At 37.5% G+C, this 24648-nt stretch overlaps 1 protein-coding gene across 3 annotated transcripts; it reads right to left on the bottom strand.

Moving 5' to 3' along the window:
- Nucleotides 1-338: 338 nt before the first annotated feature.
- Nucleotides 339-24383, bottom strand: PEX2 (peroxisomal biogenesis factor 2). 3 transcript variants are annotated; one of them, XM_066179888.1, is made up of 3 exons: nt 24198-24268; nt 23695-24000; nt 339-4865 (listed from the first exon to the last, which is right to left on the bottom strand). In XM_066179888.1, exon 3 carries the CDS (start codon nt 4842-4844, stop codon nt 3930-3932), a length of 915 nt encoding a protein of 304 aa, XP_066035985.1. In that variant the 5' UTR covers nt 4845-4865; nt 23695-24000; nt 24198-24268; the 3' UTR covers nt 339-3929. The 3 variants fall into 3 exon arrangements, with proteins under 3 accessions (XP_066035985.1, XP_066035995.1, XP_066035981.1); XM_066179898.1 differs by lacking the exon at nt 23695-24000 and having other exon boundaries at nt 24198-24383; XM_066179884.1 differs by lacking the exons at nt 23695-24000; nt 24198-24268 and adding an exon at nt 19594-19722.
- Nucleotides 24384-24648: the final 265 nt, after the last annotated feature.

Here is a 24648-nt window from a genome sequence, read left to right as displayed (position 1 = left end):
AAGCAAATGACCATCAGTTTTATTATGTGTTGTGGAAATAAGCACAACCCTATATCCTTGCCCAGTGATGCCACAATACTCTCTTCTCAGTACAAGGCAACACAGCTTCCTAGCAAACACACAGCGAAGTCCGACAGCTATGACTAATCTGCTCAAAAGAAATGTGAAAAAGATAATTTGCTTAAACCTAAAACTGAAGAAAGTTTAAAAGAGAAGTCTAAACTAGCTTCTCACTTTGCATTTTAGTCTCATAAATGGCAAAGTATGAAGTCACCCACTGAGTAAGAAATAATCACCCTTTCAGAAAAACTTTTAAGAAAAAGGCAAACTTCAGAACCTCCTGTTAAAAAGTATAATTTATTTGTCAACTTGGTTTTCATAAGAATGACACATCCTAGATAACAATTGCATTAATACTCTCAAACAAGAACAGTATTGTATTTAGCAAATATGTATCTTTCATCCTTCTTCACATCGTTCTCTTTACTAATGCTGAGATCATCCTTGTCCATCATATTTCACGAAAAATAAATATTTCCAGGTAAGGCAGAAATCAAATACTATCCCTCTAATTTCTTTTACAGAAACTCACACTTTTAAATCTTCTATAAAATTATTTATACAAGATACATACAGAGAAGATGGAATGGTGATGGTTTGTGGAAGTAAAAATCAGTATTCTCTGATTTCTTTCATTTGAATGCCTCCTGAATCACACCTTGAGGCAACGGGTAATTCTCATTCAAATGCAGAAATGGAAAGTTTTCTAGTATGTTTATTAAGGTAATTAGTCTGTTTCATTTATACCTTCATGTTTTGATAATGAAAATGTTAATGTAGCACACAAAGTCAACAGAGCACAAAGAAAACTGGTAATATAAGGCTGTAACTCCTATCCAAGACTGAATAGAAGTTTTGGTCCTTTAGCTTCCTTAAATTCTAAGCATTTATCCTTTTCACTGATGCACATATACCATTAGAAAGTACTCACAAGTACATTATAATGGTAGCTGAATACTAACCCTTTTGTTTAAAGATAAACATTCCAAAACAAATTTTATTCCCCTACTGCAGGAAGTAAGACCAGATGTAGCAGTCCTTTCTTAAAGCAGAGTCTAAACCTGAAAAATATAATGCTTATAAGGACAAATTATCAAGGTAGTTAATATGTAAAACTAATTATCCTTTGATTAGTCTACAAATCATCTGATTTTTTTCCTGCAATATCTTCAGCTAAGACTCTTCTGCAGCTTATAGATCACAAGACACAACAAAACAGAATTAAAATATTAAGTATATATTTAACTTGAAAGTGCTTCAGGAAAATGCTGAATATTGATTCTGAAGTACTAAAAAAAGGTAAACTGGTAGCAAATAGTTTTTCAATATTCAAGTTGGAACTTTGGCCTCATTAATCTCAGCTGCAACTACAACTGAGTAAAGGTTTTACCACATGGGAGATTAAAAAAAAAGCTGCATCTGACATAAACACCTATTCTTTTCCCAAATCACCTACTTGTGAGAAGCTTGTGAGATCACCGCTACCTGTGAGATGCTTGGTACCTGCTTACTTCTATGGAAAATAAAAGAACTAAACCCCCACCTTAAGATCTAAGATCTTAGGGTAACAAAACTGTTTATGCCACAAGATGCTGACTTTACGAACTTTGCTAATGCTATGGGCTACAAACCCCACACAGAGATGAGGATGTGCTACAGAAGTAGAAAAACGCTTTGCTATAGTAAGTCAGAATAAGTTAAGTATTAAAAGTTTAATTCCAGAAAAAAACCCCAACAATAAAGTGCAATATAGCAGAACCAGCAGAAAACAGCTGTACAACTGAGGTACTAAACTGCTTGAAACAAGTTTTGTATTGATAGTGTAGCAGGGATGAAAAACAAAGAGTACAAACTTTACCTGCATGAAGCTGCAAGAGACAAAACAAACCCCAGGAATTTCATACAGCTTACCCACATCAAACAGCAGGACAGAGGGAGGTGGAATGAAAAAGGAAGATAACATTCTTTAATATTCAGGAAAATGAAACATTTCTCAATAGGAAAGAAGCTAACTCCTATACAAGAAGGACATGACACCTAGCAGAGGCCAATACAGAGAATCCAAGCTCTTTTGATAAAATATTGCTCTGAGACTTCAGAATAAATGAAGAGTCCACAGCAAACAAAGGCCTGCTATGATTGTAAGCGACAAACACTGGATTGTGGATGCATAAAAGTCTTAATTAATAAACACAGTCAAAGACTGAAGTACTGATGATGTTTCTGGAGACATTAGATCACCTTGAAGTCAGGGTTGCCAATACATTTCTTTGGGAAAAGCTATTAAGTGATGTGGAAGGACAATTCATACAACATTCCTTCAGGATCAAGAAGTAACTTCAGGATACTCCCCAAATGACTTGTCAGCTTTAATACTCAAAGAAAAACAGGTTTTCACCTGCTGGTTCTAATTGCAATGGCAAATAACAGAAATATGGCAGACTGCTAATAAACACATTTGACAGCAAATAATACTGCAGCACAGTATCTGGAAGCACTTGCTCTGAAGTCTCTGTTGACTCACAGTGGCAGAATTAATGAAGTTTTGGACTGCCCACCTGCTAACTATATCTAATTGCATTAGATGAAAGCACTGTGTGTCACTCTAAAGATCAAAACCTGGAATTTAGGATCTTCAAACAAACAGGCTAGTGGGTTATTCTAATCAGGATGTAAAATGAAGAATGTAATAAACCATTTCATAAAAGTAGATCAAAGATACTCAATCAGCTGTTATCCTGCTATTTTTGGGACTGACTATTGATATTGCCAATGAAGAACAGAGCCACCATCAAGCTATTTATTCAATTTAACCGTGTATGTTTTTGGCAATTTAAGATTCAGATGAGGACATAATGTATATTTGTATAATGAGACCATTCTGGATAAGACCTTCTGTTAAAAAAGGATTGTAATTAAAAAGAAAATAATCTTATAAAACCAGGTTGAAGAGTAAATGGATAAAGTGTTAAAACAATTAAAACATAGCAAAGCCAACTAAGAAAGCAAAGCGTAAAAGCAAAAAGCAGGAAATTACCTATTTTAATGTATTAACCTGCACATAACTGTGTTTCATCTTCTTCTGTGTGGAAGTGTTCTCTGAGATTTGGCACCAACCTTGATCACACCAAAAAAACTTGAGCGGCAATTCCTACAGACAGCATCTTGTGAGCGAACAGTTTTTTCTTCAATGTCTCTGACTCAGAAGAATGTGGGTTACCCTGAACAATTGCCACATTCCAATGGATGATGGGTTTCATCCCTCAGCTTCTGAGGGCAGAGGTGGAAGGCAATATATATGCAATTGAAGGTCAGAGACATAGTTGCCTAAGAAAATTAGTTGTCATCTCATGAAGGTCTAGAAGGTACACTGTTTTGCTTACACCTTCTTTACACCTTTGTGGTTTTTTTAGTGTAATATCATACTGGGAATTCAAATTTAAAATTATTCCTTAGGCATGAAAAGAATAACATTTCCACTAAATCCATCCAGTAGTTAAGGTGGTAATGGCACTGTGTCTGGGTAAATTAAAGATTGCTAAGTCAAAGTTTGCCAAGTGCCTTTTTCAGCTGGAATATTCTAAACTTTGCAAGTAAAAGTTCTGATTGAACCTCCCTGAGAATGTTGTTGCTCCTCCCACACACCACCCAGAGTAAATTCAACTACCTTCCCCATACCTGCCAAGTGGGGTAGGGCATTACGGCACTGTTATTCAATAAAAACCTAAGACCAGTAAAAATACATGTTACAATAAATTACAGAGTTTTCAAAGCCAACTTTAAGCAGTCTGCTTTCAATAATTTTTGAATTCTTCCATTAATCCCTTCAATACATATCATGTACAGTATAAAACTAAATCAACCTCACATCAGACATGCAATTCTGTCATTTCAATTTTATACTTCAATGGCTGAAGATTGTGTACCTCTGAGCCACATTTAGGACATGTAAAATACATATCAAATAAAAAGTTACTTTTAATACAGTAGTAACAAAAAACATGTGGACAGCCTATGGTATGTGGCATGGTAGGCCATTCCCCACACAGTGAACATTCCCTGCAGTGAGCTGCTAATGTGTTTTCACTATTGGAAAGACCGGCAATAGGCAAGCACCAAGAAGAAATCTTAAGTTTCAGTTTCTGTACATTAATGAGTGGTAGCAGATATATCAAAAATTCAGCAAAGCCATGCCATAAGAGCTCCCTGTTCATGTATTCAAATCCTATCTGACGAACACTTTGCGGCTTGCAAAAAACTGATCTAATTCCTAGAACGCGCTCTGTAAGTGTGGCAAATGTTCCTTTCCGAAGAAAAATCAGAAAATTTACAAGTCCACAAAGCTTAAGAAGTCCAGATCCAAAACTAATATAGCTCTTAATTTTGCAGAAAGATTGCTGTTGACGATTGCTAAATAAATCATAACACCTTTCTTCCAACCATCTTCCACCAACAGTGAAAATTAGATACCATAATTTCTGGTGTTTGCTCAGAGGTTGGTATTTCTCTGTCTGAGATAAGTTATTCTTGTATTGAATATTGAGAATAGCCTGTCCCACAGTTGCGTTCTTGGAATAGATAGTGAATTTCCATAATATAAGACATAAAAATGCTTTAACTTCTGGTTCAAAATGAGCCAACACCCCTGGTTTAAATCCATGAAAACAGCTGGTAAACTGGGACCACACTAGTTGTTCCAGGGCTTTGTTTAGTTCAAGAGCATCAAGTTGACTTATTCTGAGCACAGCATTCACACTCTTTTCATTTCCAATGCTGGAGGCCATTTCTTCCCCCAAAAAAACTTCCTAGAAATAAAACACAAATAGATTTTAGTATAATGGAATATTTCCTATTTCCATTTTTATTAAAGAAAACAAACTTGTAATATACCAGCAGTAGACAAGAAACAACAAAGTTCTCAGAATGCCCTATAAATGTTATTAATACACCATAATTCCTTTCAGGAAGCTTTACATTAATATAAAATTAGTATGCATTTATATGAGTTTAAAATCTCATTTTTAGAAGAAATTATACTTGACAATTTCTCACAAACAGTTAACATTTGGTAATAAGAAACTGTTCAATATCATCTAGATATTCAGAAAAATCCACAGATTTTTATATATATATATATATATATATATACACATATTAATAAATGTATATGCAAATTTTTAAAAAATATTGCATAATTGTAATATTCAATTGAACCTTAAAACAGGTCAGAAAAAGAACTGTAGCACTGTGTCCTGGGTTGTAGTATAAAATGTGCACAAAGTATTCTATCACCATCTTCATGAACTGCTGAATCCAGGTGGGGCAGTGTTTTCCCAGACCCCCTCCCTCTGGGCCATTATCTTCTGTTAATGGCCCATCAAATGCCTTGCCCATGACTCATAGATAACTCCCTCCGGGAGTTGTCTCTGTTTAATGGGCCATCAAGGACCCCCTGCATGACTCATCATCCCATTGTGAGATGCTCCGCCCAGGGGGAGAAACCAAGCATTCTCACCTGGATATAATCTGGAGTTTGGGACAGTACAGGGGGCTCTTACCCACTGGATTCCCAGAGGATCAGAGCTACCAGACCTTTCTACAAGATCACTGCTTCAAGAAGACTACCTCATCTGGACTGCTTCCATCACTCTGCTCAGGTTGTATTCTGACTCTTTAGTGGTCTTTGGTATTATTGCATCCATTTTATTTTACTTTCTTTCCTTTCTTCCTATTAAATTGTATCTCTGACTTGGAGCCTCTCATTTGTTTTGCTTTCAAACCACTACACACTGTATGGTGTTTTATGGAGAAATAGGGAAAATGAACATATTAACCAAAAAATCTGGAAAAGAACGGTGAAGCACATGAAATGTTGCCATATGAAAACTTCAATTGCCACAGCTGAAAGCAAAACCTTAGAAATCTGACAAATTTAAGAATTACATAAAGATATGGATAAAAATTAAGGTGGGAAAGAATAAAGTTTTCTCAATAAAGTCAGTGAGTTGTCTGCAGAAAAATCATATGAGATTAAAGAAATATTCAGCATTCAGACATAAATTATTATACAGTACTTCACTGAAGTCTGCATATATTTTCTAGATTGTTTTTGACAGCTGTGGTATTATGCTACTTGTCGTAGAGCATTTCCAGGCAAGATGATTAATATATACTAGCAACTCCAACAAATGCATACTCCTCTTGCTCAAGCATCATAGAGAAAAATAAAAATAATTTTTAAAATGGCTTCTTTTAAATGTTCCATCTGGAAGTCTGACTGAGAAATAAATGCAATAAATTGCCAAAGCAAAATACATGTAACACCTCAGTTGTCGGGTAACCAATTTTTGCTTCCTTTTGTCAACAGAAAATACCCTGAAGTAATTCAAAAGAGTTTACAGACAGTATGCAGCATATTTGATTTTCTAAACCAGATTCTTTGCATAACAGACCTGCAAGGAGTTCACAGCCTTCTGGAAAAAGCATAGGAGGTAGTGCCACAAATTCTTACTTATAAGAGAAAAATCTTATAACTATACAAGATTACTGTGAGTAAAAGATGCTGTAGAGGGGTCTTGGTAGCAATGATTGCTAACGATGCAAAGAATACTAAAAATAAAATCCTTCAGATGAACAACCATGTTTGCTGAAACAGAACACCCCAGAAGTTTTAAAACACAACATAAAACATCATCTGTGGTTCTCCTACTGCTTTCCATATCTGTAATTAGTTATCACTGCAAGGGAATATGATTTTGTCCTTAGTGTAGAGTGTATAACAGTAGTTTCCAATTAATTAAGACTGCTACATGGGTAGAGCATACAATAGCTCCACTCAGTTTTTTTAAATTCCTCCTTCCTTATTAGCAGGCAAAACATGGCTGAAGGTAGTATAAGGCCACCTCCTCTGGGCAAACAGCTACAGGGTTCATTGCATAAATGCACAATAGCTGGAAAAAACGGGATACAAAGCCTGTATACCGAAGCCTGTCTCCCTCACACTTAGTCTTCTCTGTAGCAGGAACGAAAGCAAAGCAAAAAAAACATTTTCTAGTATCACTCAAATAACTTCCTTCCTCTAATTTATGATCAAAGGGTCAATTCAACCTCTAATGGGTTTTGCTGCATGACTTCAAAAACTCCAGCATCAATGACCATTCACCCTCCTATCTCTCATCTTTTCACACCACTATCATTTTAGGAGCCAGAGCCTTTGATAACCATCTCCTCTGGAACCTGTCACTGGTTATCTACTCATAACCTAAAAGTCTAACGTCTTCTTCACTTTGTCTTCTACTCTTTTCACTTTGTTCTACTTGTTTCACGGTTTTATATAACTCCGAACACATAGAACCTCCTTTAAAAATGCTAAAGTTACTCAAAAGGGACATCTTATCCGATAAATTCCTTGATCCATCTACTAAGAGTATTTTCCATCCGTTCAAACATCTTTTCCAACTGTTTTTCATTACTGCAGGTGCTATGAGTGATTTCTATTGTAGGTTTCCCATAAATAAGGTAGACTAAATATTTACAGATTTTTCCCCCCATTATAGCTATATTAGCTAAAGAAATCTGAGCAAGTGAAGAATGGGTCATCAGGAACTTTCTGAAGGCAAAGGAAAATGTGTCAAATTCACAGCATTTGTGATGGACCATGAAATACACATAGGCTGGGAGCCCACAGGACTGCACACCTGCTTTGAAGAAGAGGATGTGGGGATTCTGACAGCAAGAACCCAGCAAGTAGCAAGGACTGCAGCAAGCTGAACACAAGCCACCAGTGCGTCCTTGCAGCACATGAGCATGTGTATAGCCAGCAGATGGAAAAATGGGCATATTACCCTCCACTTGGCATTGGTGAGTCTAGACCTGGGATACCAAGTCCAGTTTTGCCTCTTTTCTATGAATAGTAAAAAAAAAAAAAAAAAAAAAAAAAAAAAAAAAATCAACAAACTGGAAAGAGTCCTGCAACTAATACCATCAGGGAATCCTAGGTTCTGATATATGAGAAGAGCTTGAAGGAACTCAGATTGTTCAACTTAAAGAATAAGGCAGCTAAGAAATGGTCTATGAATAATCTACTTCCTAAGGATTGCAAAGAAGATTAAGTTTTCTGTGAGATGCAATGAAAGAAAGAGAGGCAACTGCGTGTTAAGTCACTACAGGAGAAATTCCAGTTGGACCCAAGGAAGCTGGAATGTTTTGTCTACAGAAACTGGAATCTCCATCCTCAGAAATTCTTGAAACTTGACCAAAATGATGCCCGAATCTACCTGTTTTAGCAATTAATTTACTTCAAATTTTCACAGGAGAGTAGAGTAAAAGTAGAGTAAATGCTGTAAAGATCTTCTGTGGGATGTGGAGCTTGAGCTTCCCATTGCCTCCCTGCTGAATCTAACTAGTATTTTTTTTCATGTCCATCATCCTATACAGAACTGTACTTGAAGGAAATAATTTCTTTGAATCTGTCAGAGTGCACTGGAACTTCGTATACAAGCAGCACAACTGCTGTTTCTTAACCTTTGAAATTTTGCCAAATCCAACAAGTCTTCTTTTTAAAAAAACTAGAATCAACACCATATATACTGTTTAACTGTGATACGTTTAATGCCTCTTCCTGAATTACCAGCTATGAAATTGAACTTTTAGTCACGTTTATAGATACTATTTGGAAAAGGAAGAATACCAAACAATAAGGATGCTATCTTTTAAATTATGCTTGTAACATAGCTTTGTAAAATTAAAAGAAAAAAAGTGGTTTTTTGATGAATAATTAAGTGTTCTTAATTCAAGCAATAAATCTGGTCATTGTTTTGAAGTTCTTTCCTGCTAAGAACATTTAAAGCTTGTGATAGGCCATGGCTGTTAACTAGACCTTGCAAATTATCCAAAGATTATATCCATATACTTCTGATTTTCATGTGTAAGCACATTTCAGTGTGCTTAGTGTTCTGCTATCCACTATGCTTTCTTCTGAAGTGATTTAAGGTTTTATTGCAACTATAGGGAAGATATTTACTTCCTATAGGCAAACATTAAAAGGGACAGTTTGAAGTCTGCACTGTCCTATGAAAATGTATTCAAATGTCCTACAATCTGAGTAAGAACAACAGTTTCTTTGAGAGAAGAGCCCTAAATTTTAATCTCAATTTTTCTATGGTAGGAAATTTCCCTTTAAAAATTACTTCTATACAAAGTCCTTTCAGAAATGTGTTGTTTTTCAGTTTATATTTTTTTTCCAAACAGTAGTACTACTGTAGAAATAAATGAGAAGTACAGTAGCTTAAAACTGGATAAAAAACACCCTATAAGTGCTAAGACTTTTATCTTGTACCTTTTTTAATGTTATTTTTGCATTCTATAGTTTGCTGAGCTACACAGAATATAGAGAATGTTCATTTTCCTCCATGTTTTTTCATTAAACTATTTTTGTTAAATCCTTACTGTTTTAACTCTCTTGTTTTATGTTGCTTAAAACATAAGAACTCAGAATCATAGACCCAATAATGAAAGGGACAGGTATCAACATTCAGATATATAATAAACTTGATGTGTGATGAACCTTTTACATAAATACTCTTTAAGGCATAAGAGTAAAGACTGGTACTTGTAAGGTTCTCCCTTTACTTTATACTGTCAAAAATATTGCATAGAAAAAAAAATTGCCTGGCAGAAAAAAACCCCGAAAAAACCCTAAAATGTTCCTTTCTTAAATAAACCTGTATTTTGTCTGTCTTTTTTAACCAAACAAATAAACAATCCCATTTGTACAGTACAAAAAAATTCACTGTATATCACTAGGGAAAAAGGAATTTCTTCTGGTATATATTAGTGCTGTTATTGAGCATTGTAGAAATTATGAATGAATATATTTTATTTGGAAACATGTTATTGACAGAAATCTATCAATAGTAATGCGAGTATTGTCAACAGCCTGTCAATATTAATGTAATTATAATTAAGGGGATAACATGGATTTTAGCTATAACACCAAGTAACATCTCCTGCATTGCTGCTATCAATACAAGCATTATTATTGACCTGTTCTGGGACTATCAGTAGGAGATGTATTACCATCAGGCATATCTGTCAATGCATTCTGCCCACAAAAATTCTACATTTAAATTTACAGGTCTGTAAACTTTGCCTGCAGAAATATACAAATCCAAGTAACCTCATGGGTGCCATTCTTTCCACAGGGCTTTTCTATTGTGGATGAGTAATCAAGGGGTTTCTATCTCGGAGCTACTGCAATCACATTCCCTGCTTTTCTAGCATAATCATTAGATGACAAATAGACATATATGCAGAAGCCTCAAAATAATTTTAAGTATGATTTGTCAAATCACGTTCTGAGAAGCAGAATGAAAAACATTTAATAAATTTAACAACAAAATTTGCTCCTAACAGTTAGCAGCCAGTCACTAGTGGTGTCCCTGAGGGACCAGTGCTGGGGCCATGTGGGAGTCAGCCTGACTGGGATGCACGTTCATCCTGAAATCAGGACGATTCAAAGATTTGTCACAGCCACCCTCACTGCAACAGGGTGATATTAACTCCTGTTTAGTATCTTCTCTGATGATCTGGATGAGGGGATTGAGTCCACCATAAGTAAATTTGCAGATGACACCAAGCTAGGCGCATGCGTCGGTCTGTTGGTGGGCTCTGCAAAGGGACCTGGACAGCCTGGATAGATGGGCCCAGTCTAGAACATAGTTTAAACAAGTCTAAGTGCTGTGTCCTGCACTTTGGCCACAACAATCCCCTGCAGCACTACTGACTGAGGACAGAGTGGCTGGACAGTGCCCAGGCTGGGGGAACTGGTCGACAGCTGACTGAACACAAGCCAGCAGCATGCCCAGGTGGCCAAGAGCATCCTAGCCTATAGTGTGGCCAGCAGGAGCAGCGAGGTCATTCTTCCCCTGTACCTGGCACTGGTGAGGCCACACCTTAAGTGCTGCATCCAGTTCTGGCCCCTCAGTTTAGGGAGGACGTTGAGATGCTTGAGCGTGTCCAGAGGAGGCAACGAGGCTGGTGAAAGGCTTGGAACAGAAACACCGTGAGGAACGACTGAGGGAGCTGGGGTTGTTTAGCCTGGAGAAAAGGAGGCTCAGGGGAGACGTTCTGACTCTCTACAACTGCCTGAAAGGCGGCTGTAGCAAGGTTGGGGTTAGTCTCCTCTCCCATGCAACCAGTGACAGAATGAGAGGACACAGTCTTAAGCTATGCCAGGGGAAGTTTAGGTCAGGCATCAGGAAAAAATTCTTCACTGAAAGGGTGAGTGGGCACAGGAAACATCTGCTCAGGGAGGTGGTGGAGTCAGCATCCCTGGAGGTGTTTAAAAAAAGACTGGACATGGTACTCAGTGCCATGGCTTAGTTAATGAGGAGGTGTTAGGGCACAGGTTGGACATGATACTCAAAGATGTTTTCCGTGATGCTCAAAGATCTTTTCCAACCTAGTTTATTCTGTGAACTTAATATTACATTTAGGATGCATAAGTAGCACATCTAACTTCACTGAGTTTGTGATTTAATTCTTTTACACAATCTCTTCTGTGTAGATAAAACATGTAGTCTAACACTGTACTTACGAGAGATGGAATGGACTACAAGAGACCACCAAATCCTAACACAGCACGAACACAGGCTCAAAAATATATCGACATCTGTTAAACTGCCAAGAAAGCTAATTTCACAGTTTTTCTAAGTAGTTTGTTCCAGTGTTTTATGATCCTAATAATTACAAAGACTCTTTTTCTCATTTTCAGTATAAAGCATGTTTAGTATAAATCAGGATGGTTTTCATTCCACAGCAGAAACTTGGAACAATAAAAAAAAATTTCTATTTTGCTGCACCTTCTCAAGACCAAAAAGCAGCAAGGTATGTGAAAGAACTAACTACTCACAGAAAATTTGCCAAACTAGACAGTATCTGCTTTCCTACAACATGCTTGGTATGCTCCTCTAGAAAGACCAATCTAAACCAAAAACCCAAGTAAAATCCACAACAAAAACGACTTTTCCTTCTTTTTTTTTTTTTTTTTCCAGTGGCAATTTACCTTGAGATCTACTATATCTTCGTGTCTTTTTCTCTCATTTTTCTATCTGAATGATTACTTCCTGTTTTGGATTTTGAGCTGTATTTCGAGGTTTTCATGTTAAAAGCTTGCATTATTTTTCATCTCGTTGATTTTGCACTCTCCAAATTCATCAAGAGTATTTTGCACTCAGATCCTATGTTTAAAACAAAGGAAAAAAAGGAAACCCTAAGAACTTTCAACCTCTCTCCAGCTTTTATCACCAGTAACTTTTCCAAGTATGTGTTCTCTTCCATCATCCAACTCACTAATGCCTTTTCATCTTGACAGGGTACTATAGATAATTACTCTGTAAAGGCAATCTTTCAACTTGATGCTGATAACATCAACATCTCATGGAGACAATATTGATATTATGTTTCCCTACTTGGCTCATGTAGGGAAAAAGATTTTATTAAAATCAAGCTCTATTGTACCTAAAGTTTTCTTCTTACTAAGCTTGTTTTTCTTATTTAGAAGAGAAAAATATTGAGGTTTCTTACAAACAGGTCTCAGCAAACCATACCGGCTGTTTTACCATCTCTCTTCTACACATCGTTAGATACAAATTAATTGCTAAACTATTTACTCCTGAACCTTTATTTGGAATCAAAACTGACAGTTTCAATAATTCTCTTTACAGAAGAATAAAGAGGCACAAAACCAGATACACAGAAACCCATTTCGCTGGCTATTTCCACCCTCTGGGATATTAAATAAATAAATAAAATCAGCAGTGCCTAATTCCTCAATCATTCTAGGATGAATTTTATTAGGATTTGCCACTTGAGCACATCTATATTAAGATTCCTTAGGCTATTCTTTCTGTGCTTTGGTTCCACTCTTATTTCCTGTCTAAGATTAATTTTATGAAAGTAGCAGGTCACAATATATCTCTTTTACAAAGTATGAAGGAAAGAATCAGTCTTTGAAAGTCTGTTCCTTGTTCTCCATTCTTATTTAATAACAGATCTAGGTAATGGACTTATCCCTTCGTGCCTCCTTTTACTCAGATTTTTGGACCCTTTCATTGATTCTTTTCTTGTGCTTTGTAAATTGAAACTTATTTTGTTCTTCAGAGTCATTGATTTTATTCCTACATTCCTATGCTATTCATTTATATTCATCACTAATTTCTGCCTGGACAACTCTCTTAATTTCCAGGCCATGGAAGATTTCCTGATACAAAGTCCCTTTTAACATTTACTATTATTATTTTAGGTTATTATTATAAACTATCTCAACACAAAGAAACAACAGGATATATTTTAAAGGTAACAATTTTTCACCCTTTTCAACAGACTAGGTTCTGCCAAGTCCCCCAGCACTGAGATCAGTGGTCCAAGCATGAGGAAACAGTACATAGAGTGGGCATGCTGGAATCATCTTCTCTTTGGAGATAACACTAACACACAGCTCCTTTTTCCTTCAGGAACTACAATACATTTGGTATTGTGCATTCAACATTGCCATACTGGGTGTGTGTGAAAGCAGAGAAGCAAGCCATTGCCTTGGTTTACTATCCTTCTTTTGATGTTCATTAAGTTAGGGTATCAACAGATAGCAATGAAAACTACCTTTCCACCCATCAGAAGAATGCTAAGATGATGTGCAGTGTTCTACTTTCTTCTTTGTGAAAATGTATATAATTTAACTGTTCTCTTTGGGTACTCTCACTGGCAAAGGATATTTTAGATGTCAGTTTAAAATAAATAAATTTTAAAGATGAGAAATCAAACGATACGATATTCAGTTAATTTTAAAACCTTCCTTTACACCAACTCTCATAACACAGAACATGGACCCCAGCTGCTCAAAGCCTCATGTCTCACCATTAGTTCTCATCTCTTTCTTGCTTATCAAGTACAAAGAGAAATATCCTCAGATCAAAGTCTAATTTGTGAGCCCCAACTGTGTTGTCTCTTAATCACTGTAAAATTAACTTATCACTATATCACTACCTCAAATAACCTTAAAAAAGATTGATTTTGTATTACTGTCTGGATTTCTATATACTTAAGACAAATACCTACCATTTTCTAAAGAATACAAATTGATTCTTTAACTATGTGGAGTAACTACTAACACTAATTGAAAAGTCAGTAACACACTGCAATCACAGAAACTATTATTTATTTCTTATATTCCTGGGAGAAAGGACTATTTCTCAAAATAGAAAAATTCAAGGAAAATACTGAATAACTGTGTAACAAATCAACCCCATAGATAAAATTAAGAATTTTCTTATGGAGGTTAAGTGAACAACTAGTAACTAATCCCAGAATCCTAAATGCTACAGTTACACTTGAGGTCCAAAGACCAAGCACAAGACAAAGATACATTCAAATCACAGACTCCTTTTCCAATTTTAACTCAGTAAACTTAAATTTCATAAATTGAGATACAAGAGATTAGCCACTGCTGAATGCCTGGAGACAGCAAGGAAACATGAGGATAAGTCACTGATTTATCTTCCATAAACTACCTGCCAGAATCAAAACATTAGGGCTACAAGTTACAAAATCAAAACCAGCTCAGAAGAGTCAGAATTGATACAACAGTAATGAAGAGCAGCAGGAAAGTGCTGCACTCTTAGAAGTTGTAAATCAGTCATTTCTGTCAACATTTGATGGAAACTGAAAAACCCACATCAGTGTAACACATCTCCTCGATGAATGCTAGCAACCGAGACTGTTACTGACCACTCCTAAAGATATTCTGAATGCTAAAAGCTTCTACTGACTTCAGATAAATTTGTCATCAGTCAGCATTCTTAAAAGACAGATTATTAGATCCAAAGAATCAGATCTGATAATTACCTTATAACTAACATTTAAAATACTACCTTTTAAAATTTGAGATGCTAAATTCAAGGCTATAAAACCTCAAGGTACATTTGTATTCCACGTAGCATAGAAGCCAGAGACAGCATCATCCTGCCAACTTTTTTGATATGCCCTGATTTTCATTTACTGGAATAAACAGGAAGATAAGCATGTAACAAGCTAATGTTCCATCACTATTATTCTTAATCCCATATCCTTTTTCTCCTCCTTCCTCATCTTATTTCCTCTTTTGTCATCCTGCTTCTTAGTACATCAAATTACAAATTCATCTCTAAAGGGACGTGCCAGCTCCACTTACAAATTCTCATTCTCTGTTACACTAAATGAAATCTAGCTGTTGTTCCTTTTAAAGCAATCAGTGATAAAAAGCCAAAAGTGTAAAAAACAAAGCTGCATTGTAACTTGAAGGTTTCCAAAAAACATGGTTAAAAAATCCCTTGATCTAGATGCTGAGCAAAGTATGTGCCTAGTACACAATAGACTTTCTTTTCTTTGGAACTAGGTAATGGGAATTATGTGGAGAAGTGCCTTACCTTTACTGTTGATGAACTAAAATGATGAAGAGAGATTTGGCTGAAGTAGTTGAAGAGACTGGCAATTGTGATGGTTACCTGGGACGAAACAGCCCCTTGTAAGGAAGGGCAACATCTCTGACTGACTCCAGTATCAGGAGGTGTAAAAGCTAAGCAAAGTTCAGAATTAAGTTAACACTGTAGGTCTCAACTGCTGATGTGATCAACAGATGACCGTGAGACATCTGTTTGAGTATTTGAAGATGTTTTGGGTGTGATAACGATAATGAGGTTCTGGTAAAAGGATGGCTAAGTAATACTGCAATGCATGCACAGCAGTGAAAAGAACACAAGGCTTAGTAAATGTGCCATCCTTTGTGTAAAGCAGGTGAAATATCAGCTGGTGGCAGAGGTATGCAGCTCCATTTCAGAATGGTCCAATGACAGAACATGAATGCACAGTTGTGGGCACAGTGAGGGCAGTTATAGCCATTACTCTTCCTTAGCTGGTTACTGTTACTTTTCTGAAAAGCTGATGTTATACCTCATGATAAATGTAACATCTGCATTTCATTGTTTTAAGGGCACTGCATCTCACATCACCTTATTTGTCAAGCACTGTGTCAATCCCAATTTTATGCATCTTTTCCATGCCCCTCCTTACACTTCTTCTATTCAAAATTACCAAAAAAATCAAACAAAAAGTCATCCAACTTAAACTCTCATTTCATAGCTCTGTGTCTCAGTTCTGCTCCTACCTGTCTGATTCATATGAATGGATCACCAGGTACATAAGGACATGCCAGGATGAAGATTGAGAAGATACATACAAGAGATCCAGGAGCAACACCTGCTCTATACACTCTGATACAATTTACCACAGATGACAGAACGCTGTAATTTTGCATTAAACACTTTATGCTTATCATTTATAAAACACAATCACTGCCCAGATTTGATTCCAACTTTCTTCCTTTTTACATACATATGTATACCAACTGCACAGTCATGAATATTCAGCAATATGCAAGTGTAACAATGCTGATCCAAGTACTGCAATGCAGGAACATAAGGTCCTTTAACCTTTTATTAGAAATACTTATTAGATGAGAATGGTAAAATCTGTCCTAAACGCCTAACTAAGTCATAATTAACCTCTGTCCACATCTGTACCAAAAGGAGGACTCTATGTAAAAACTGTTATTACAGACTGTATGTATTTATGATTTGCTAGAACCAATGAAGTCCTGCATCAATAAAAGACAAACCTGTTCACTCTATGTCTTAAGTTTTGGCTTTGTATTATATGGCATAACTTATAATTGAATCTAATTATAATCAAGACCTCTCAACTGGTGTAAGGATAAAGAACAGTACCTTACTTGACATATATGTCTCATTTTTCAGGCTTGTGCTCTATAAAAACCTAAGGTAATGTAATTTTTGACAGCTATAGTCACTGTCTCCTATTTTCCTTCTACTGTGTATTCTATCCTTATCTTACAGACTAGCACCAGAACTCATCTAAACTTCTATTGAACCTTTTTTGCATGTTGAACTGGTAAAAGTCAACCCTATTTAAACTTATTTTTCTGCAGATTTAGTACACAAACAGTTCACCACAGAATCAGATAAGATACATGCACTACCAGTAAAAAGAACAACAGGAAAAATAGGTAATTGAGAAACCAGCTGCCTTTGAATCTCAGCATCATACTCTTACATCCAGCACCAGTCAACAGCAAGACAGACAGTCAAGCCTTTTGTTTGACTGGACTTGAACCATTCTTTCTGTCTTCAAGCTCAACATGCTGAAAGTGCAAGCAAAACACAACACTGCAAATACAAATAATGAAACTTTTCGCTGTCTTTCAAAAATAAAAAGAAAATAATTATTCATACAAGTCCACAGGAGGATTTATTCAGACTTGCAAGTGAGAGGCTGCTCTGTTTAAGTAAGTAACACTATGTGATTCCTCCCTACTTTTAGCTTTTTTCATTTGTACTTAGAAACATCTGGCATACACAATGACTACTAGGGGTGCTTGGGAAAATTTGATGTGCTCAGTGTCCCCAATCCTTGACGATTTTATTACTAGGTAATTATGGGAACTTTAAGCACACAAGGGAAGACTGATACACTTCCACCACACTTCTCCTCAATCCTATAACTTCATTAGCATTTTAGAATCAACTGAATGGTTGCATACATGTATTACAAGTAACAGTTTAGAAGAGAGATAATAATTTCCTTGCTAGGCAGCCTGAGCTGTATGCTGTTACAGCTTCTGAAATCCTTCTGCAATTCCAATGTGTATTTCCCTTCATGATTTAGTTATGCCCCACAGTGTCAGGGCAATATATTAATTTCCTTTTCAGGAAAAGTTTTTCCTCCTTACCAAACCCCTCATGTGATATTTTTTTGTCTGCTTCTCTGCTTACATAATTAATATTCTTTTTGAATACTATTATTTTACTGTATTTTTTCAAGTTTTCTTAGAATTTAAATTTTGATAAACTCTTTTTTTTTCTAGCCCCACTCGCAGTATTAGCAAGAACCAAGAGTGGAGATAAGTAGTGACAGAGACAAGATTTTTAGGGACATCATTCCCAGGCAGCTACTGATACAAACACAATCAATACTAGCAGCATTCAACTTCCTCCTAAAGGCAAAAAACCTCCTCAGGTCCTGCCTTGCAGGAGAAGGAGGAAGTGCCCAGACCCAGTCAGAATCAATCCTGAATCAAGTTTTGCACTATTGCTGTAATTCATCTTTCTTCCTAGACTGCATATGTCCTCTTTTTCCTCTGCATCAAAGTTCTTAATTTCCCTTAATTTTCCCCCTTACTCTGAAAAATCTGAATTTAGTTTTCTTTTCAGAAGAGTTTGAAATAAACTCAACCTTCTGAAGTTCTTATATTCCACCTTCAAACCAAAAACCCCCTACCCTCCTCATTGAGAGAAGCATGTTACAAATAGACAGCATCCTTTCCTGCAGATTTTTGTAAAGTTTAGATGTGAACTGATGATGCTTTTAGTTGTAAGTCAGCTGTATGGCTGCAGGAACAATTTAGCTCTTGAAAAAGCTACAGGACAGAGAGCCTGCTGTCTTCTCTGTGCATATACAGCACAATCTGACTATGAGTCTACATTTTTTTAGCACAATACATTGGCCACTTTTAATTTTTTTTTTTAATTTGCTGTTTTTAACTTTCCAGGGAGTGCTATATAGCAGCCAATGTTGAGAGCACACTTGTTTGTTAAAATGAGAGGAACAGAAAGGGTGTGACTCCCTTCAGTGGTCTAAGTGAAAAAGTATGTATGCTAATAGGTGTCAAAAGGAAAAGAGCCCAACTCTACCTCTAAAAAAAAAACAGACCAAGAAAACCCAATAAAAACCTCAAAACAGCAGAAGCACCCTGCTGGAAAACACCATACTGAAGTAAACTTCTGCAGCCCAAGAGAAGGAACAAGTTGTAGCAGTTATCCTCATTACCGGAGCAGCAAAACAATGAGTGAGTCCATTTCCAATGTACTATCATTTAGCTTGAAAATTTAAATTCACTTTCTGGATGCTCTGAGAAATTGCATGAATTCAGATGTTTTTCCTAAATACTTAACATTTGGGAAGCAGACCTTGCTAGGGAGAAACTGACACTAGGGTATTCCCCTGCAAGACTGAATTTAATTGACAAAATTATAATTTTTTAACTGCACACATTGCATCATCCAGATCATTAATGGAGATGTTAAACAGGGCTGAACACAGTACTGACCCCTGGGGTACAACAGTAGTTACCAGCTTCCAACTAGACTTCACACCACTGATTGCCATTCCCTGTGGTCCATCTGTTCTGCACATTTTATGCTGACCTCAGTATTTGCTCACCCAGCCCATACTGCAGCAGCTTCTCCACGAGGATGTCACAGGAGACACTGCTGAAAGACTGACTGATGCAAGTAGCCCTTCTATTGTCTGCCAAGCCAGTCATTTCATTGTAGAAAATTATCAAGTTGGTCAAGAATGGCTTCCCCTTGGTAAATCTATGCTGACATTTTCTTTAATGTGTCTTGGAAGGGTCTCCAGGATTACCTGCTCTATCACTTTCCATTCTTCTGCAGGATCAAGGTAAAGCTGATCAGGCTGTAGTTCCCTGAGTACTTCTTCCTGCCCTTTTGAAAACAGAAGAAACATTGACTTTCCTCCAGTTTACAGGCACTTTTACCAGTCCTACAATTTTTGACTGTCCTCACAATGATATCAGACAGCTCCCTCAGCACTCACAGGTTCATTCCCAGAGCATTATCTATGTCCTACTTACTGAAGTATTCTCTAACCTAAACCTCTTCCAGATGTACATCTTCCCTGCTTCAGACTTTTCCCTGTGTTCTACAGTTCCTGAAAGTCTTTGCTAGTAAAGATGGAAGCAAAGGCGGCCTGCAGAACCTCAGCCACATTACCTGTTCATTCAGCCACGAGACCACATTTTCCCTAGTATTCCTCCTGCTACTGGGGTATTTACAGAACATCCCTCACCAGATTCAACTCCAGGTGGAGTCTGACTTTCCTAATCACATCTATGCATGCTCAGACACTGTCTCTATACAGCTCCCAGGTAACCCCTTCCTGCTTCTGCACATTAACTTTCAATGTTTGACTTTTGTCATGAGCTCCTTGTTCACCAATGCACGGCTGCTGGCTTTTCTGCCTGACTTTAACTGTTGGGGTGGACTGCTCTTGAGCTCCAAGGAGGTGATCCTTGAGTATCAACCAGCTTTGCTGCATCCCTCCAGGGCCTGACCCAGGGGGATTCTTCCACGTAGATCCCTGAAGAGGCCAGACCCTGCTTTCCCACAATCCAGTGCAATGATCTTATTCTTAAACCAGGCTTTATTATTCTTAAACCAGGCTCGCAGAAAAGCCAGCACTAATGTCACCAACCGACTGAATAAGAAATAGATTACATTAGTTTCTGTCAGAGACCATATAGCTTAAAGGAAACATTGCTAAACTGACACAAACACAGTGAACTACTTTATGGAAAAAGTTATTACCTAGAGAGTCTTAAAAAAAAAGCCCTCTCTGCCCAAAAATCATTAAATACCTAAAAGGTTTAAGAAGTAAGGTATCAAAAATGTAATATAACATCTTATTCTTCAGTTAGATTGACATAAATTTAGAGTGAATTTATTGGTAATATATGAAGAACATTTCTTATTAAATACAGTGCTATCTTTAAATTCAAACATTTGTTCACATTTCTTCTTATTATCTTAATTATTATTATTGGAGAATATAATGCTTACAAGCTAATTCAATGAAACTGCATGTCTAAATCTTAGTGTTAGCTGGACACAATTTATTTGTTTCTTTACATCTTCTTGATTGTTGTTTACACTGAATAAAAGCAGACATTCCAAGTGCAACAACAGTGCTGTGGAATTTTCAAAAGTTTTGCAAGAGCAGGTCACTACAACCAATAGAGAAACAAAACATATGGTATTTAAATTACAATCTCAAATTGTTGCCTGGTTTTGTCTACTGTTTAATTTAGTACTAATTTTCCTTCAAGAAGCTGTCAACCTCTTCCCTTCTTTGTCCTCTCCTCCCCTTCTCTCTGAACCTCATGACTTTGAAACTACTCTCATACATTAAAAAAGACATTCCCACTATCTCACATTTTGAACACGTAATTAAATGCTATGGGTTTTGTTCCCTGAAAGACCATGTGCTTCATTACTACATTCAGCTATATGCTAATACTGGATTCAGATATCACTCTCTACGCTTTTGACAATTCATATATTGATGAACCATTTATTTTACACCATATTTTGTGTACTGATACTATGTTGCCATAAACCTGTTTCTTTCCTTCCCAAATATTCTCTAGGTAGCAGTTTTTGGACATTTTCAAGACTGTCACCTCAAAAGATTATAAACAGAGAAGATAAAATGTCTTTCTTGACTTACATCACAGCACTCGATGTCAAAGAACAAATTAAGGTCCTTGGATTAGGAACAGTGTCAAAAACTATCAGAGCAGAAAAACCACCTTTCCTACTCTATTCTATGAAGGGTTCAAGCAAGCCTTTATATACTAATAACACCTATTTGGAAGTTATAGTTTAATTTTGTTTAGTCTGTTACAGGAACATTTGCTTCCTACACGTCCCAGATCACGTTAAGTATCAAAACCTTTCTGTGAGTCACTACAGTCTTTAATGAAATTAAACCTATAGTCTTCACCTACAGACATGGGTGAATAATAAAAGAATCCAACAGGAGACAGAGCCCTCAAGCAAACAAAAAAATCCCCTCCCAAATCTAAACACGCTCCTTGCACAGAACAGACATATCTCTAGCCTAATCCCTAACACTCTACGAACATGAACTAGGGCATGCCATTCTAGCTATTTGGGAGCCCTCTAATAAGTGGGTAGATTCATAATGCAGCTGAAGGCCCATTACCTAAGAAATAATTTTAAAAAGTAAATTAGAACATGATATTTTATGTGTCTGTACTACTATACTAACAGTTCTAAGATTAGCTATGAGATATGAAAGCATGAGCTGATTCAAACACATGTAAGTTCACTACTATTACTTTACAGTTTTCAACATTTCTAAGAGAAGTAAAAGATATTCTGACAGTCATGCAGAGAGACATCTAATTTTAACTATTTACTTAATTAAAACAACATTAATGTGAACTGATTTTTTTTTACATTTGCTGAAAAGGATGCTCTTGACAAATAAAACCCCACAAGTTTGAACAAAGATAAGCCTAGGAGCTAATGGATGTAAACACAGAGGCAAAATGCTAAGCAGAGTTATTTCAGCTGCCTTGGCCGCCGTTTAATGCAATTTCACAATATTCTGTACTCACTAATAAACATTCTCAATTCCTACTTTAAAAACTGCAAATGTATATATATATATATACATATATACAAGACTAGGGTTTTTGAAATATTGGTATACACAAAAACTCTCACTACATAAAAAGGCCCAAACACTGTATCTCTTTCAGACTCTCCCCAAAAAACCCAGACTAGTAGGCAAGAAAAAGGGTACAATAGAAGATCCTTGCAAAACCTTCACAGACAACAGCTTTAAACATATTCCACCTTCCAATTCACAGACTCAAGTCAAAAACTTTATGATATAGAGAACACTACAATCATCATGGTAATTAAAAGTGTAAATCACAGAGTCCTAGAATTATCAAGATTGGAAGAGACCTTTAAGATCGTCAAGTTCAACCATCAATACAGCACTAACTCCTAAAAAAATATAATAAAAAAGTAAAAAAGTATTCTTACTAACACCTAATGGTAGAGGCACTAGCAACCAAAGTAGACATTTCAATACTGACATGATCACCTATTTCTCTACTAATTTCCAGAAGAATTAAAATATAAGTGGCAAATCCCTTCAGTACTCTTGATTATGTGCCCTACTGATTTATTCAATGTCCACTAAAAATTAAAAAGGAAAAAAAAGCCCTTTTAATGAGCTAATTTATACATCTTATAGATGTGAATTTAATCCCATAGCAAGTAATGGAAATTGATGACTTCATGCAGTATAAACAAACACTAAAAAAAAAACCCAACACATTAATTTTTCCTCCCTTTAATAGCTTCTTTACTACTCTAATTTAAGTACCAGCAATGGCACTTTCAGTTGTTCTACTACTAATCATTAGATAAATTAGTCATGATAGAAAACCAAGAACTCAAAAACAAGCTGCTGCTGAGGAGGAACTGCAGCAGAAAGATGAAAAATAATCTGTAGAAGAAAACACTGATAAAGCGGATTTTCAAAAAGAATAAAAATAGCATTACTATTAAAATGAAAACTTTATCAACAACTGTTGCTAAACTATATGTCAAGAAAAGCACCCAAAAAGTCTGACAAGAATTAACTTCCGATGAAATCAAATAGCAAAGTATTTTTTACTCAAATTTGAGTACAAACTTCATCATTTAGTACAAAATATTAGCCATACTCCATCTTTGACCTTAGTGAACACCTCCCTCACACTGACAGGTAAAAGATCATACAAGGAATATACAGTGCTGTGGTTTCCATACGAACTATAAGCAGAATTTGTCTGTTTGTCAAAACACATTGGCCATTCAGAATAAAACCACATTCTTTGTGATGAACCAATGGTTTATTACTTACAGGCCACACAAAACTGGATTAACAGAAAATGGAACGGTGCCACCCTCATTTTTAGGTTTCTTTGCCACCTATAGCAGGTAGTCAGAGGAATAACCCTTGAAGATTATAAATGTTCCAGTCTCTCAGATGATATCAGAATTCAGATAACAGTACCCCTGTGACAGGATGCCCTCTCCCCTCCGCAGAGGTCGTCACCAGGCTCTGTCCTCTCCTACCGCAGGCCGAGGCCTAGCCGGAAAGCTCCGCGTCCCCGCACGCTGCGGCATCAGGAGCTGAGCGTCAGCGGGACTCTCGGAAAGGCGGCGCCTGGCGAGTGCAGGAGGCCAGACACAAGTTTTTATAAGCAACCCCTGCATGAGCTCCGAGGCTTCAGGCGAAGGGACTGCCCAGGCCTGCCGGGCCGCGGGAGGTGCCTGGATGGGCTCCGCCGAAGGCCGTGGCCCTGCAGCGGCTCCCGCCCGCCGCAGCCGCTCCACCTCGTCCCGCCCCGCGTCCCGACTGACCTGCGCCGCTGCCAGGCCCGGCCCTGCGCCACTCCGCGGGTGCGCCGGGCTCAGCCTCGAGCCTCCCAGCGAAGCTCTACGCGGACGGAGCCGCCACGGGCGCTCTCCCCTCAGCCGCCCCGGCCCGCGGGCACCGTCCCGCCAACCAGGTGGCAGCCGCCCACAGCGGCGGCCGCCCGCCCCGCAGTGCCCCGGACAGCGCCCGGCGCGGCTGCGCAGGAAGCGCTCCGGGAGACCGGGACGGCGCGCGGGAAGGGCTCTCCGCACGGCGGCCGTACCAGGGCGGGCCGTGCGCTGCTTGACTGACAGCCCGAGAAGCAAATCAGAGGCCCGGAGTGAGGCGGAGCAGCCAATGGCGGTGGGGGGCGGGGCAGCTCCGGGGCCGGTGATCTCGGGTCCGAACGGCAGTGCTGGCCGTTGCGGCTCGGGCGGTGCCCGTAGAGGCTGCTGC

The sequence above is a fragment of the Chamaea fasciata genome, unplaced genomic scaffold, assembly GCF_029207755.1.
Source record: "Chamaea fasciata isolate MVZ Bird 193981 ecotype frontalis unplaced genomic scaffold, bChaFas1.0.hap1 SCAF_1, whole genome shotgun sequence".
NCBI lineage: Eukaryota > Metazoa > Chordata > Aves > Passeriformes > Sylviidae > Chamaea > Chamaea fasciata.
The sequence above is the reverse complement of the archived record's forward strand: the minus strand, read 5'-3'. Positions and strand labels throughout refer to the sequence as shown.

Excerpts from the sequence above, each read along its gene's own strand:
- PEX2 (XM_066179884.1), bottom strand. The coding sequence starts at position 19,695 with ATGTTTCTTCTGTTTTCAAAAGGGCAGGAAGAAGTACTCAGGGAACTA. Across the intron at positions 4,866-19,593 it reads AATGGAAAGTGATAGAGCAG|GAAGTTTTTTTGGGGGAAGA; the intron begins GTAATCCTGGAG and ends TTTTATTTCTAG.